The sequence below is a fragment of the Ruditapes philippinarum genome, unplaced genomic scaffold (genome assembly GCF_026571515.1).
Source record: "Ruditapes philippinarum isolate M1 unplaced genomic scaffold, ASM2657151v2 ctg2835_1_1_1_1, whole genome shotgun sequence".
Classification (NCBI taxonomy): domain Eukaryota; kingdom Metazoa; phylum Mollusca; class Bivalvia; order Venerida; family Veneridae; genus Ruditapes; species Ruditapes philippinarum.
Window position 1 is genome coordinate 434825 of NW_026854598.1, and position 15687 is coordinate 450511.

Sequence of the window (15687 nt, forward strand, 5' to 3'; positions counted from 1 at the left end):
ATAAACTTATTAACAAAGAATATTTACTGTGTAAAAAGCATTGGAATATCAATAAGTGTTTGAGAAATTGATAGTGTTTTGTGTTAAATCATTTTATGTCATTATGACAGATAACTGTATTGATTGTGGATATATTGTGCGTGACAGACAGGAGGCAGTGACTTGCGATACATTTATAATTAATCTTACTTAAAAACTGTTAAAGGAAACACTTTGGTGTGCTTTTGGTCATTTCTTTTTTTTTAACATACAATAACATAGTAATGATTAGAACACATGATTTGTCAATAAAAAAGTTTAGTTTTTTCTTAATACTTCTATCGTTACGGTAGAGAGGTTAAGGTTGAAGACAGACTTCACCTTATTTTCGCGACGGTAAAAACAGTAAACTATGCATGTATTGCTTGTTTGTTAATATTGATAGTTTTTATATAAAATAAATAATAAAAGATATCATCATTAAACTTTTGTTGTTGTTTTTGTTGTTAATTTTTATTTATTTCTTGATAAGTGTTTATATTCTAAAGCAAAATAAAAAATAAATAAATAAAAAATGGGGCCGGGTTGACCAGAAATAATATTGGTTTGGGGCCGGGTTGACCAATTTGGGGCCGGGCTGACTTGAGGCCGGGTTGACTTGTACCGCAAAAGTAGTACTAGAATATACAAATTGAAAGTTTATTATTTCAGCTTATTGCCTTTTAATCGTACATGAAATGCATTACATAGCAATCTTTGAACATTTGTAAGAACATTATTTTTTAATGGTTCGAAAATTATTGTGTACGAAAATAAAGTAAACAAACCTTAAAAAAAAACACAACAGAAAGATACAACAAAAGTCTATACCTACGAATGATTCAATGAATTTTCTTTCTGTATACCTTCAGTATAAAATGGTTGAATGCAGACTGATTTAAAACAGTTGCATTATTAAGACGAAATGAGTTTTCAAAATGTAGCGCTCATGTCAAAACAAGATTTAAGTCCAACAGAATTAATTCCCTTGGCAAGATACTCTTCTCAAAGAAGAACTTTCACAAAATGAAAACTTTTTAATTTTATTTTGAGCAGAAGCAATAGCCGGAATATTTGAGTTTTAAAAGAGAGAATTTAAACAAGTAAATATGAATTTTCCGTCAAAGTCAAATACGCTATAAAACAAAATCATAGGCCTATCTGTCAATTGTAATAAACAAGACTCCTCACCCTGCTCATAGCACAGGAGCTTGAAATTCTATCAATAATCGCTAAAAAGTCCGATTTAAAAAAAAAATCCATACCTATATATGAAAAAAAACACACATGTTTGATATAATTTCAAGCTCCTGTGCTCATAGTCATAATGCAAAACACCACAAAGTACTAAAAAGTCCAATATATCAGACGTTACAGGCTTGTTATTGTTTGTAATTAAATGTATCTCGGATTATTCATTTGGGCCAGATTATGTGCACTCTTGCTGGTCCAATGGTAGAGCCCACATCAACAGGGACTTTTCATGCAGACTCTTCCTTGACCAATTGACAATTCATCGTTAAGTTTGTTGGAGGTCAATTAATTACGGAAAAGTTCTAGCCGTACGTGATTTTAATCAAATCTCCGCATTTAATGTCCTAGTGTGTTCACTTTAATAAAGATGCTCCGCAATTTTGCATACACAAAAAATGAATACGAGTAAGCGTTGTATAATCTATCTTAATAACATTAAGTGTCAAAGTTGCATGTTATAACGTCCTTAATTTTCATGCTTATGATTTGTATGAAAGATGAATTGTTAAATCTGTTAATTAAGCACATGGATCGAATAAATAATGATCGGAGGGGAATAAATAAATAAATAAAAAGAGTATTAAAAAAAAACGGTGAAAAGGAAAAATAATTTAATAATGCAAACTTTCCTAATGATGGACGATGGACAAACTTGTATACCTTCGGTAATTGACGCAATTATCAGAGCCCGACAACAATTATTTTCGGTGTTTTTTTTTGTTTTGTTTTTTTCAATTTAAAAATTAAACTTAATGAAACAAAAAAGGATTATTATCAAAATTTTGTAAACTATTTCAATTGATGTTATTTAACTGCAACCGAACGCTATTGTTCTCGACGTCTTGAGATGACAAAGTACGTACATTCTTTACTGTAGCCAACACGTCGATTAATCTCTAAAAAGTAAACATTCTTGACTAAAATCCTCGCTTAAAGTGATAATTAACATATGCACTTTCGACTTCCATATATTTTTGAAAAGTGCCGTACGGCTAGCCAATACAGTGTGTCCTGGCTAGTCGTACGTGACTCACGTACGGCTAGAACTTTTGGCTAGCCGTACGGGCCCGTACGGCTAGCAACTTCCATTAATTACTGTGACCAGAAAGATTCCCAAATGTTCTTGAACAAGAATGACGAACATGAACCTTATCATTTATACAGTATATAAAATAGCTCACAAAAGTATAGAAATAGATATTTCAAACTATATAACTTACAAGTTACATGTACATTTATGATGGTTAATATTTGCTGGGTAAAATTTAACATTAGATTTATTGTAAATAATTTAGCCACCATGATGGCCAAAATACCGTATATGAATACAAAAGTGTTTTTTCTTCAATTTCTAACCTTTTTTTTATATAAAAATATTTTTGTCACTAATAAACACTGATAAAAGCCTGAAAAGCAGTGATTTTTCTACTTATATAACAGACTCCAAAAAAAGGCCTCTTCCCAATTGAAATTTTCTTCAAAATCATGCAGTTTTCCCAAAAATCTGAACTTAAACCAGCTTTTTCACTTCCCAAATCAGCAATTTTAGCGATAATTTTTCCCAAAATCAAGAGGCTAAGGCCTTTTCCCAATTAAGTGAGAAAAATCACTGAAAAGGAACATTGTTTTAACATAGATGACATTTTAAATTTGCTAAGTAATTTAGTTATTGTGACTTGCTATACTGTAAAATTTAATTTATATTTGTGAATAAGAACGAGGATACTGTATATGAATATTAAATAGATATAAATGAACTTTGTCGGAAATAGTTTCGTAAACAAAGACTATTATTATTTACTTGCAACATGTCATTGAATGAAATTAAATGAATTTAATGCATTGGTTTCAAATTATTGTGACCAGAAAGATACCAGAATGTCAAGAATACCAAATATGAACATTATTTTGATACCGTACACATATTAAAAATACAATACTTATAAAATACTATTTATACTTTATATTTTCAAGTAACAAATATTCACTAAGGTATGTTAATTATAGTGTGAATATTTGACCCTATGCCAAAATTTTATGAAAATAATATTCATATTCGGTATTAGGGCTGTCATTGAATATCATCGATATTCGTCACTCGATATTGATACACACTTTTAAATATTGATACAAGCTAAAATTTATTTATTTCTGTTAGTGAATATACCTTGCTATTTGCCTAATAAGACAAATCACTTTTTTCCATTTTTCTAAAGCCCCAGTCACATTAGAGCTTTAAATAATACGACCACTTAAGACCAGTTGACGATCACCAGTGACCTCTGGTTGGGGACAATCTTTAAAACGTCTTACGACTGTCATTTGTGATCTTTGACAGTCACAGGTTATCTTATTTAGGTCACAGAGAGGTTTTTTTGGAGCTTGCACAAAAACCTATCTGCGATCAAACAGGTAGCTAGTGATCTTATAAGGTCTTAGATTGTCGCACGATCGTCGTTCGAAAGTCTCTAATAATCTTCAACTAGTCACCGCCGATGTCTATGTCACTCGGTCGCAGGTAGTCTTTCCAAAGTCGTAAGAGCATTGTGCGATTAGTGGCGACCTGTCTTGCAATCACCCACGATTACAAATGACAACTAGCGACTTCATTACGATAAGTAGCAACCGTCGTACCATCTTTAGTAACTAGTTTAAGATTTCCTATGACCAGGCACAGACCACATGATCTAACATTATATAAAGCAGGCATTTTTAGGTTCATTCCTCATGCATAATTATGCACTTTTTCTTCCGTTACACCGGTATCACCGTTATGCCACCCAAAAAGTCAAAGTGTAATGGAAAAGTCAAGAAAAGGACCAAACACTTCTCTGACTCTGAGACTGATACTGAAGAGCAAGTTGTAGGCCAGCATGAAAATGCATTACCTCAAGACGTCCCTGCCCAAAACGAGGCTCAGCCTATTCGGCAGGTCCAGGAGCTAGTAGTTCCATCGGGTAGAACATGTCTGTGCCACATCACGCCATGCATCTTCTGTTGTAGGAAATGTCACAGCCATATCACCATATTCAGCAAGACTAGCCTCATAGACATCTTAAACGAACATCAATATGGTGTTGTGGGGTACCCCGAGGCAAGGTGTCGAAGCGTGATGGCCAGACCAGGCTCCAGCGGTTTCCTTAACCGAGTTGTTTGTTTGGTAATAATAATTATAATAATAATAATAAAGTCTTTATTTAAAGACGCTACACAGTTGCAACAAAGGCAATCTGCCCTCATAAAATGTACATATTTACAATCATACAGTTGTGAATAACATGAAATATTATGCAGAAACATTAACATAATTATTTTGATATTGCAAATAGAAAATAATGATAATAATTATATAAAGTGCACAAAAAATATACAGTGAAAGAAGGCATTTCAAAATTACAAAATTTAATAAACCTTTGACAATAACAATATTTCAACTAGAGCAGTGTTTTTCTTATAATTTTTTATAATATTTGATTTGTTTTTTTCCAATTTTCTATATATTTAAGTTTAAAGTTTTGAAGTGATTGTGCAGAGCGTATGCTGATTGGTATTTCATTCCAGATTTTTGACCCTGAATAGTTAAAACTTTTCTGAAAAATTCTACTTTTGGTTTTGGTTGATATATGTTAAGTTTTGAATCTGTTGAACGTAGGGTGGTGCAAGAATGAATAGTATGGTTGAAGGTAAATTTTTGTTTTAAGTACTGTGGGTAAATGTTGTTAATTGACTTATATACCATAATTGCTTGTTTATATTTGACTCGGTCTGGGAATTTCATCCAGTTTAATAAAATGAATAGATCATCAGACAGGGCATCATATGGTTGATCTAGTATAATCCTAGCTGCTCGTTTTTGAAATCAAACTATGGATTGTATTTGCTCCAAATTACAATTTCTCCAGAAAGAGCAACAATAGTCTAAGTGAGGTAGTTATAATGTAGGAGTTAAAAAATAGTTTTCTAATGGGAATGTTTATAAAATATTTAATTCTTTGCAGTAGGTACAATTTAGAATTGCACTTTTTTTAACACATGATTAATATGGTTTTTCAAATATAATTTCCTGTCAACATGGACACCGAGAAGTTTCTCAGAGTTGGAACATTCTATTAAATTATAGTCTAAATGTAGCAATTTTTGTTTAAATAATTTGGAGTCTGTTTTGTTTGATGGACAAATTGCCATCGCCTTTGATTTCTTTGCATTTAGTGACATAGAGTTCATTTGGCACCAAAAATTTACATTATCTAATGCAGTCTTTTTCAGGTTTTTGTTAATCGCAAAAATGTCGTGCAACAATCTTACACAAATTGCCACTTGTCACTGATAGTCTTGAGTGGTTTTTAGTAATTTTGCGATGGTCGTACAACAAGTTGTAGGTGATAGCCTGACTGGTCACGGGTAGTTGTAAATAATCCCAGACATTCTTGAGACCATCGTACGTTTGCTGATGACCTGTCGGGTGATTGTCAATGACTGGTCGTATGATAATCGCGGAAGTAAATTTATCTGTGCAAAGAGGGTTTGGTCTCAGACAATCGCGGACGATCATCGTTTTTACACGTCGCTGATAGTCGCAAGCAATCGTAAGCTCTAGTGTGTCTGGGGTTTTAGCTAACTTGAACTTTAAACTCCGTTTTCAAATATCACTGACAAAAATAACAGAAAAAATAAACTTCTTGTTAGTTTATATTAGGGCTGTTATTGAATATCGCAATATCGATATATCATCCATATTTTTCTTCTGATACAATATCGATACACACTTTCAAATATGGATACAAGCTAAAATTTATTTATTTCTGTTAGTGAATATACCTGCCTTATATGAAAAGTAATTTTTTCCAGTTTTCTTGGCTAACTTGAACTTTAAACTCTGTGGGATAGTAGTTTCAAATTTACTATGTAGTTTCTGTGAAAAGAGTATCTTTCACTCTTACAAGACAATTTATAGTTTCCAGAATTGTTGTAATAGACCTATAATTTATTTTGTAAATCATTTTTATACATGTACAAGTAAGTTTCCTTTTTTTGTGTTATACAGATGCTATAAAAATGGGATAGAAAGAAATTTGACACAATGGATCTTAAGAATTGGGTACAGGTGTTTGTCTTTCTTCAAGTTATGATAGGTATGTACAACCTAAAAGTTAAAATTATCTGTTGTTTTGAAAAAATAATCAAGCAGCACCCAAGTGATTTGCCTTTTATTATTACATCTCAGTGATTCTTATTCCTGTATTATACAGCTGAATAAAGGCTGTTTCCCTTAGCCCAAAAAAGGTATATTTTCCCCTAAAAATGCTAGTATTTTCCCCTGAAATGCCCTGTGTACTTCTTCACCAGAACCATTACTTTACAGCATCTGACTTTTCTATCCCTATACATGGCCTCTGCTATGTACCATACATGTTAACTTTAATTGAAATTGAAAATTTAATAAAATATGTGGATAAATTTTATTCTCCGTTGTTGGAATTTGATTTCAGATTTTCCCCCTTTTTAGCTCGACTATTCGAAGAATATGAGAGCTATTGTAGTCGCCCCGGCGTCGGCGTCAGCGTCAGCGTCCGCGTCGGCGTCTGCGTTGGTTAAAGTTTTTTGTAAAGTCAAATATCTCAATTATTACTTGAGATATTCAATTGAAACTTACAATACTTATTTATAGTAACAAGGTACATCAGATTGACAAGTTGGATAACTCTGCCTACAATATTGACAGAATTATGCCCCTTTTTAACTTAGAAATTTTGGTTAAAGTTTTTTGTAAAGTCAAATATCTCAATTATTGCTTGAGATATTCAATTGAAACTTACAATACTTATTTATAGTAACAAGGTACATCAGATTGACAAGTTGGATAACTCTGCCTACAATATTGACAGAATAATGCCCCTTTTTAACTTAGAAATTTTGGTTAAAGTTTTTTGTAAAGTCAAATATCTCAATTATTGCTTGAGGTAATCAATTGAAATTTAAAATACTTATTTATAGTAACAATGTACATCAGTTTGCAAAATTGCATAACTCTGTCTGCAATATTTGCAGAATTATTTGCCCCTTTGAAACTTAAAAATTTTGGTTAAAGGTTAACGGTCTTCAAATATATTTACTTGAAACTTTACACATGCACTTAGGGTCATAATTGGAGGGTCATAATTATATGTCACTGACCAAGTTCCATAACTCTATCTTGCATTAAGGCTGATTCATATCCCCTTTTCTACTTAGTTTCTTGGTTAATGTTTACATGCAAGTTTTACATATCTCAATAACTATTAAAGATATTTATTTAAAACTTCACATATGCATTTAGGGTCATAATTGTAGTTCAAATAATTCTATCTTGCATTTAGGCTGATTTTTCTCCCCTTTTTCAACTTAGAAATTCATGGTAAAGTTTTGCTTGTAAGCTGTTATCTTAAAAACTACTGAAGGGTTTGTGCCTTTTTTGGGACAATTTTATGCATTCATAATAATAAAGTAGTGATTTACTTGATAAAACATCTTAATAACAATCCTTTGTTCCTTTTCTGTCAAATTTATGTATTCATAGGTAATTAGTATTATACTCAATAAAAAACCCTTGTGACATTACCTTCCTAATAGTCAAGCCAATTCTGTATAATTAGACTCTCTCTAAGGCCTATAACATGAATTTATAAAAAAAAATAGCCCTTTTGTGAACTTAAAAAATTTAACAATTATAAGGCTCTTTTACTATCAAGCACTTAGAATAGTTGAGCGTGCTGTCCTACAGACAGCTCTTGTATGATTTATTGCATCAATGCATCTGTTGATATGATATTATGTGATGTTACTGTTTTAATATATCAATTTATATAAATATAGTAAAGACAAGTTGTTTATTATCAAAATAATGAACCTTGTACTTTTGTTATTTGTTAAACGATTTGGATTTGGAGGCATTATAACTGATCAATTAACATATTTTTTGTAATACTTTTTCTTCGAATTTGTAGGAATTGTTGGTCAGAATGAGATATGTACATTCTATGGTCTAGAGGCAAACTGCAGGTATCGTATTGATGCTATCTCCCTGTCACATATCAGGGTGGAGATCAATCAATGTGCCGACCCTGTTGAAGTCACTTTCTACATCAAAGTTAGTATCAGCTACATTACGGTGCATATCCATAATGGTACCCTCTTTGGGAAATCTACTTAAACAGTACACTCTGTGCAAATGCACAGGTCGGTCATTCTTTGCTGAAAACAAGTAGGCGACATACACCAGTTTAGTAAATGTTCATTCTACTGATAAAAGGCGGTATGTCAAGTGAAGAAGTATACTATGGAACACTAGAATGTTTTTACTATGTCTTACCTTGTACCGATATGAATAAGCACCGTGTACATGTATTAAAGTGGCATTATGCTCATTATTTAATCGTTGTCAAGTTGACCTTAATTGACAATATATTTCCAAAGATAGACTAATCTCTATTATAAATGGTGATTGACCAATAATTGAAAATGGTAAATGATTAATAGGATTAAATATAAAAAGATATGAAAAATCTGCCCCACACTTTATCAAGTAAATGTTACTGATGAATTGCAAAGAATATTTTTAAAAATTTCTGTTTGTAATGTGAATTTTGTTTCTTATCTTTGAAGCAGAATATAAAATAGAAAACATTTATGGCAAAATGTTAGTTATTCTGACTTTTACCTGTACACTTGAAATTTAGACTTCACTTGGATTGGCATAATGTCACTTTAAATAAATAGTAAACATCACTTATTGAAAGAATATATTTTTTTTTTAACTGGTGGAACTTTGATATTATCATTTGATTAGCAACTTTATGGGCCAATTAGCCTGGCAAGGGGAGCTTTGCATTCACATGTTGGTCACAAAAATGCCATGTGAAATACTTTGCTTTGCATACATTTTCTGTAACAATTTAGATGAATACAAGGCAATAAAGAACATAACTCTAACCAGGCCTAAAACAAAATATTGTTTGTTTCCCCTCCTGCTACCTACCCACAAAACTCAGAGCTACCCAAAAAGTTTTACTGCCAAACAAAAAGATTTTTTTTTACTAGATATTAAAGCAGAGTCTATTAATAAGAATCACATCTCATATCTGTCTCATGTTTCAGCTCTGTGAATACAAAAACTGTGATATATGTTAAATAAAACTTTGAAACTTAAGATATAAACTTCAAACACATGCTTATAATAATTATTCACAATTTATTTTGAAATTCATTTGATATTAGATAGAAAAAAACATTATGGTGTAAAGAAAAACATTTCCTACCTACCTACCCAAGTTAACCCAACCCAAACTGCCTTGGGTCGCAAGTTATTTCAAGTTAGGCCCCAAGCGTTATATAAAGAAGCTTGCAGTGACTTGGTGCTGAAGCCAAGAATGTTGCTAAATTAGTTACTAGCAAATATAATACTTGCTCTGATATAGATTTGGAATTATTCATTGGTGATTTCAATATCAAAATATATTCAAAGATTTTTTCAATACATCTTTGAATTGTACTATGAATTTAGGATACAAAAGGTTTATAATGATTAGACTTGATGATGGTGTTAAGTTTTAGATTGCAACCGCCTCCGTGGTCAAGGGGTTAGAGTCGATGACTTCTAATCAAGTTACCTCTCTGGAGTGGGTTTGATCCCGGGGAGATGCTTTGGTAGTTTAGCACGGAGGAAGGTAGTCTATTACTGGTGTAACTCTCCAGGAACGATGGTTAGGAAACTACCCACCTATATGACTGAAATTCTGTTTGGAAAAGGCGTAAAATGAAACAAACAAACAAACAAGTTTTAGATTGTTCTGTGTTTATGTTCAATAGTTTTCTATAATCTATTTTCAGAATGAGAGGCCTTATGTAGATTTCAGTCACACATTTAACAGAGCTGATACTCTGGTATCCGTGCCAAGATTCATGGTACGTACACAGCTCCGAGTTAGACTGACAAAGAAGAAAGATGATGTCATTAATATTGAGGTATGTTTCACTTATTAATGCAAAATCATTATTATTCGTGGTGCACTAATTTTTGTAGTATTCGTGAATAAGTCAATCCTCGAATTTAAGATCAAATGAAATTTCATTTTCGACTGCTGTAAGATTATTTTGCATTACATTATTTACATTTTACTTTTTGGGAAAATAAACAATCCACGAATTTAAGTACCCAAGAAAATGTTCTTGATGACATTAACATGAAATTTCATTCCTGCGCACAAAATTAAATGAATTCACTGTAACTTACCTTAATAAAACTGCTGAAATAAGCCTCAGACAGTAACAGTTAGTTTGAGATACTAATTCATTATAATTTAACATTGTTCAGAGGTGTTACCTCTGCTTATTTTCATAGAGTAAAGGACAGAGAAATCAAAAGTGTATGAATAGGTATGAATTATCGGTGTTGTTATTTCAAAATTACATGTATGACATTTCAACTTAAAGGTAACATTTGACATTCACAATATGTTATATATTTACATTAATTTAACAATATAGACAATGAGAAAGATAGGAGCAAAATGGTTTAATTTCCTTTATTTCATTTTAGTTCTCACAGATTCTCACCAAACCCAAATCAAAATATGAAAAGTTTTATCAAATACATTTCAGGCAGATTTCTTTGTATATGGACAGGAAAGGGCAGACTTTATTAATGATGATGTTAAACTTAGAGGACTAGAGGATCATTGTCCCTTGTGTAAGCTATTTTTGTTGTTGTATTTTAGCTCACCTGTCACTTTGTGACAGGGTGAGCTTTTGTGATCGCTTTTCATCCAGGGTCCGGCCGTCATCCATTCGTCATCCGTCTGTAAACCTTTTACTTTAAATGACATCTCCTCATAAACCACTAAGCCAATTTCATCCAAACTTCACAAGAATGTTCCTTTGGTGGTCACCTTTAAAAATTGTTCAAAGAATTTAATTCCATGCAGAATTCTGGTTGCCATGGCAACCGAAAGAAAAAACTTTAAATATCTTCTTTTAAAAAACCCAAAGATCTAAAGCTTAGATATTTAGCTTGAAACATTTTCTAATGAGTGTCTACCAAGTTTGTTCAGATAAAAGCCCTGGGGTCAAAATTGGCCCCGCCCCGGGGGTCATTGATTTTCCTAATATGCATATAGTAAAAACTTAAAAAAATTTCTTTGAAAAAAAACAAATAGCTAGATTTTAGATATTAAGCATGAAACATCTTCTAGTAAGTTTGTTCAAATAAAAGCCCTGAGGTAAAAACTGGCCCCGCCCCAGGGGTGTCATTGATTTTAACTATATGTGTACAGTAAACTTAAAAAATCTTCTTTTAAAAACCCAATGAGCTAGAGCTTAGATGTTTAGCATGAAACATCTTCTTATGGGTGTCTACCAAGTTTGTTCAAATAAAAGCCCTTGTGTTAAAATTGGCCCTGCCGGGGTGGGGAAGGTGCGGTTGGGGCAAGATCATTGTTTTTCATTATATGTGTGTAGTAAAAACTTAACATCATGAAACATCTTCTAATGGGTGTCTTCCAAGTTTGTTCAAATAAAAGCCCTGGGGTTTAAACTAGCCCCTCTCCGGGGGGCCTATATACAGGTGAGCGACCTCAGGGCCTTCATGGCCCTCTTGTTTTGTATTTATTTTCAACCGCTTAAAGGCACTTTATGCCTCAGAAATCCATTAAATTCTTTAGAAATGTCAAACATGTGTTTAATAAGTTTTAGTAATGGATTTAGAGTATGTTAGATGTTTTACAGTGAAAGAAAGTAGCGCTGAATGTTCAGTTATGTGTCATAAAGGTAGCAAAATGTAAACAAAATAGTATTTTGACTTCCATACAAAGTACTAAATTCATTATAACTATACCAGCTGCCAACAAAGCAAAAGAAGAAAAAATAGTTCATCAATATGTAACAATACAAACAATTTAAAGTTGCTCCAGCTCAGACATCAGAATTTTTTAGATTTATGCTCCTTTATCACTTGAAAAACAGGATGTGTTGAATATTTTTATGTGTTCTTGAACATTAACAAAGTTGTTCATCTTATTTATAAGATTTAAAAAAGGAGACTTCATGAGGTAATCTTTTTCTAGGTCACTTTATGTGGTACCGGTAATCTTTTTAGCTCACCTGTCACAAAGTGACAGGATGAGCTTTTGTGATCGCTTTTCGACCGGCGTCCGTCTGTCCGGCGTCCGCCTGTAAACTTTTACTTTAAATGACATCTCCTCATAAACCACTAGGCCAATTTCATCCAAACTTCACAGGAATGTTCCTTTGGTGGTCACCTTTAAAAAATGTTCAAAGAATTTCATTCCATGCAGAACTTTAAATATCTTCTTTTAAAAAACCCAAAGAGCTAGAGCTTAGATATTTGGCATGAAACATCTTCTAGTGAGTGTCTACCAAGTTTGTTCAAATAAAAGCCCTGGGGTCATTGTATTTAACTATATGTGTATAGTAAAAACTTAAAAAAATCTTCTTTTAAAAATCCCAATGAGCTAGAGCTTAGATGTTTAGCATGAAACATCTTTTTATGTGTGTGTGTGTGGGGGGGGGGGGGCTATATACAGGTGAGCGACCTCAGGGCCATCATGGCCCTCTTGTTTGAGCTTTACTGATCACCTGACCATTTGCATTGTTTTTGCTTTTATGTCACAAAAAATATTGACATGCTGATAAGAGGTTTATAAATCTCATTCAGGAGAAGTGCAGTACACCAAGAACAATTTAAATTCACTTTTATAACTGTTGAGTTATTGCAATTTTAATGAAAAGTTTACGTTAAGAACTAAAGAACAATTCTTGATATATTTCTAATAATTTCAATAGGCACACCATTTTCAAAATGTGAAACAGACAAGGTATATGAAGCTGAAGCTTATAACAGAATTTGTGATTATAAATATAAAAAAGATATCAGTTTACATGTATTTTTATAATGTTATTCATTTTGAAAGCCAAAATCTTGAAAATACTGGCATATTACATGTATTGTTTTGCTATAATAAGTAATGTTTACAGTTTCAGTGTGTTTACAAGTTTATTTTTATGTTTGCTAAATAAATTCCTCACAGGACTTCTTAACACACACACACACACAAATAATTTATCACTTTATCTTTTTATTTACATTTATTAATATACATTTGTAAATGCCTTACTATAAAATGTCAAAGTTAAAAGATTTTTTGTTATTTTGTGTCATGTTAAAACTATCAGTTTATATATTATTATTCTTACAGTGAATACAGCAGCAAAGATTGCTATAGGAGTGACGTGTGGACTGACAGTCTTAGTTGCCATTCTGATCTTCTCTTTGTTATATATTCGTTACAAAAGGAGAAAAAAGAGAGCAGCTTTTGCAGAGAACCAGCTTGTTAATAATGCTGCTGAGCTGGGAACCTCTACACCGGTTTCCTCATTGACAAATCTAAATGAGAGCCACATGGGAACCAGTCAAGTAGCTTCTTTAAATAGTAACAATATAAATGGTGAACAAAATGCTAGTGATAGTGCAGTTTCTGATGAAAGAAGAAGTTTAGACGATGATAGAGGAAATAATGCCAGTAGAAATTCAGTTACATCAGACAAGGACAATAATAGACCTGACATTAGATACTCAGATATATTAAAAAATGGAAATCTGAAAATTTCTGACTGTTAGATGATTATTTTAAGATCTTTTTGAAGTTTTTAGCTGTCAGTAACCTGGGACAAAATATAATGGGAAGGCAACTTAAGATAGCGTCACATTATCTTTTTCTCCAATCAGACGCACTTGCTGCCATTTTGTCATGTTTGTAATGGGAAAATTTGCAGTTTTTGTCAAGTAAATATTGTAAATAAGACAAATATAAGCCAACTGGCATTCTTTATTATTAAAATTGTTTTTAATAAAGTTTTATGTTCTTTGTCATAATAACAATATAGTTATAATGAATGAACATTTTTGGATTAGGTGCCAACATAAGTCTGCTTAACTGGTAAATAATTGCTTTTCCCGTTATATTACAGTATATGTCCCATTGTTAACTAAATACTGTTTGAACATTTTGATATGTGAACAATTATTGTTTTTAATATATAATTTTACTATTCAAGTACCATTTTCTCTGTTATTTTCATGTGCACAATTGCCTGGCTCTATACTGGGGCAAATGCTGCAGGGGCGCCAAAGTCAATTGTCTGTATTGGCCAGGTTGTCACACAGCCATTTTGGACAAGTGGATAATTTCAAGAATTTTCTGTACAAATATCATACAGACAAGTTAAGAAAAGCTTTACTGGTTGGAGACCATCAACCGGACACTTTTGGAAAAAATTTCCATACAGATTTTATAATTTTTAACCTAGAAACAAAAAAAATTGACACAGTTCAGCTAGGTTCTTCTCCTAACTAAAAAACTAGTTTGTTTATTTCTGATTGTATTGACACTTATATCTGAGGCTGATAAGGAGGGTACCAAAATTACCTAAATTGTCAACACTACAGTACCATGTGTCCGGACAGATATGTACATGATGTGATTAATTTAGATAAAAGCTTGGGTGTTTTGATTTTTGACTTTTTACATGATATAAAATATGTCAGCAACAAATGCTGAAGTTTTGGATATTCTATCATTCCCTCTGCAAATGATAATAGCTGGTATATGAGGTCAGGTATTGCTTTCTTGGCCCCCAAATTTCAACGTCAACATTCTTGAAATAGACATTAAAATATTACCATTTACAGAGGTTAAAATAAATTTATTTACTTAATTTTAAAAGAAACATGCACTTATTGTAGATAAAAAAAAGTGACTGACAACCACTGAACAAAGAAAATACTAAATTAAGCATTTTGAGTCCGTCCGGGTTTGGTGGTTGTCGGGTTTTGGTGGTCCCCAACCAGTAGATAAAAAACAGACAAGACAGACAGATTTTTGCCAGTCCTGCAGGCTTATTGCTGTTGGATTGCATCAGTTTAGGTATAGGTTAGGTTTATTCTCAGTAAAAATTTGTACTTTATTTATCATGTTTATATAATGTATTTCCAGAGAAGTACATTGATATACATGTATTTTACATTAGAACCTTTAAATATTTTTAAGTTGAGTATTTTGAAAAATGTATCGGTAAAAAATTGGTAGAACATAATTGAGGGGTAGGGGTGGGAGTTGTTGTTGTTGTTGTTTTTTTTTAGGGGGGGGGGGGGGGGGGGGGGGGGGGGGAAGGTTCTTGCCTCAAAGTAAAGTTGAAATTTAGACTTGACTTGAATTATAAAAATTAATGGTTTATGATTGACTTTTTTTTTACTAACTTAAATTTTAATGTTATTAAATCAATGCAAACCATATTGTTTTTACATTCCATGTTTATATACTAGTACATACATATATATATATAATAATAACATATCAAGTACAT

The 15687-nt window shown here is 32.2% G+C and overlaps 1 protein-coding gene across 1 annotated transcript; it reads left to right on the forward strand.

Annotated features, from left to right (window-relative positions):
- Nucleotides 1-839: 839 nt before the first annotated feature.
- On the forward strand, nucleotides 840-15455 carry LOC132740543 (uncharacterized). The gene is made up of 6 exons (XM_060728463.1): nucleotides 840-1121; nucleotides 6315-6404; nucleotides 8256-8398; nucleotides 10138-10272; nucleotides 10909-10996; nucleotides 13521-15455. Exons 2-6 carry the CDS (start codon nucleotides 6353-6355, stop codon nucleotides 13940-13942), a joined length of 840 nt encoding a protein of 279 aa, XP_060584446.1. The 5' UTR covers nucleotides 840-1121; nucleotides 6315-6352; the 3' UTR covers nucleotides 13943-15455.
- The last annotated feature ends 232 nt before the right edge of the window (nucleotides 15456-15687 follow it).

Excerpts from the sequence above, each read along its gene's own strand:
- LOC132740543 (XM_060728463.1), top strand. The coding sequence starts at position 6,353 with ATGGATCTTAAGAATTGGGTACAGGTGTTTGTCTTTCTTCAAGTTATG. Across the intron at positions 8,399-10,137 it reads AAGTCACTTTCTACATCAAA|AATGAGAGGCCTTATGTAGA; the intron begins GTTAGTATCAGC and ends ATCTATTTTCAG. Across the intron at positions 10,273-10,908 it reads ATGATGTCATTAATATTGAG|GCAGATTTCTTTGTATATGG; the intron begins GTATGTTTCACT and ends AATACATTTCAG.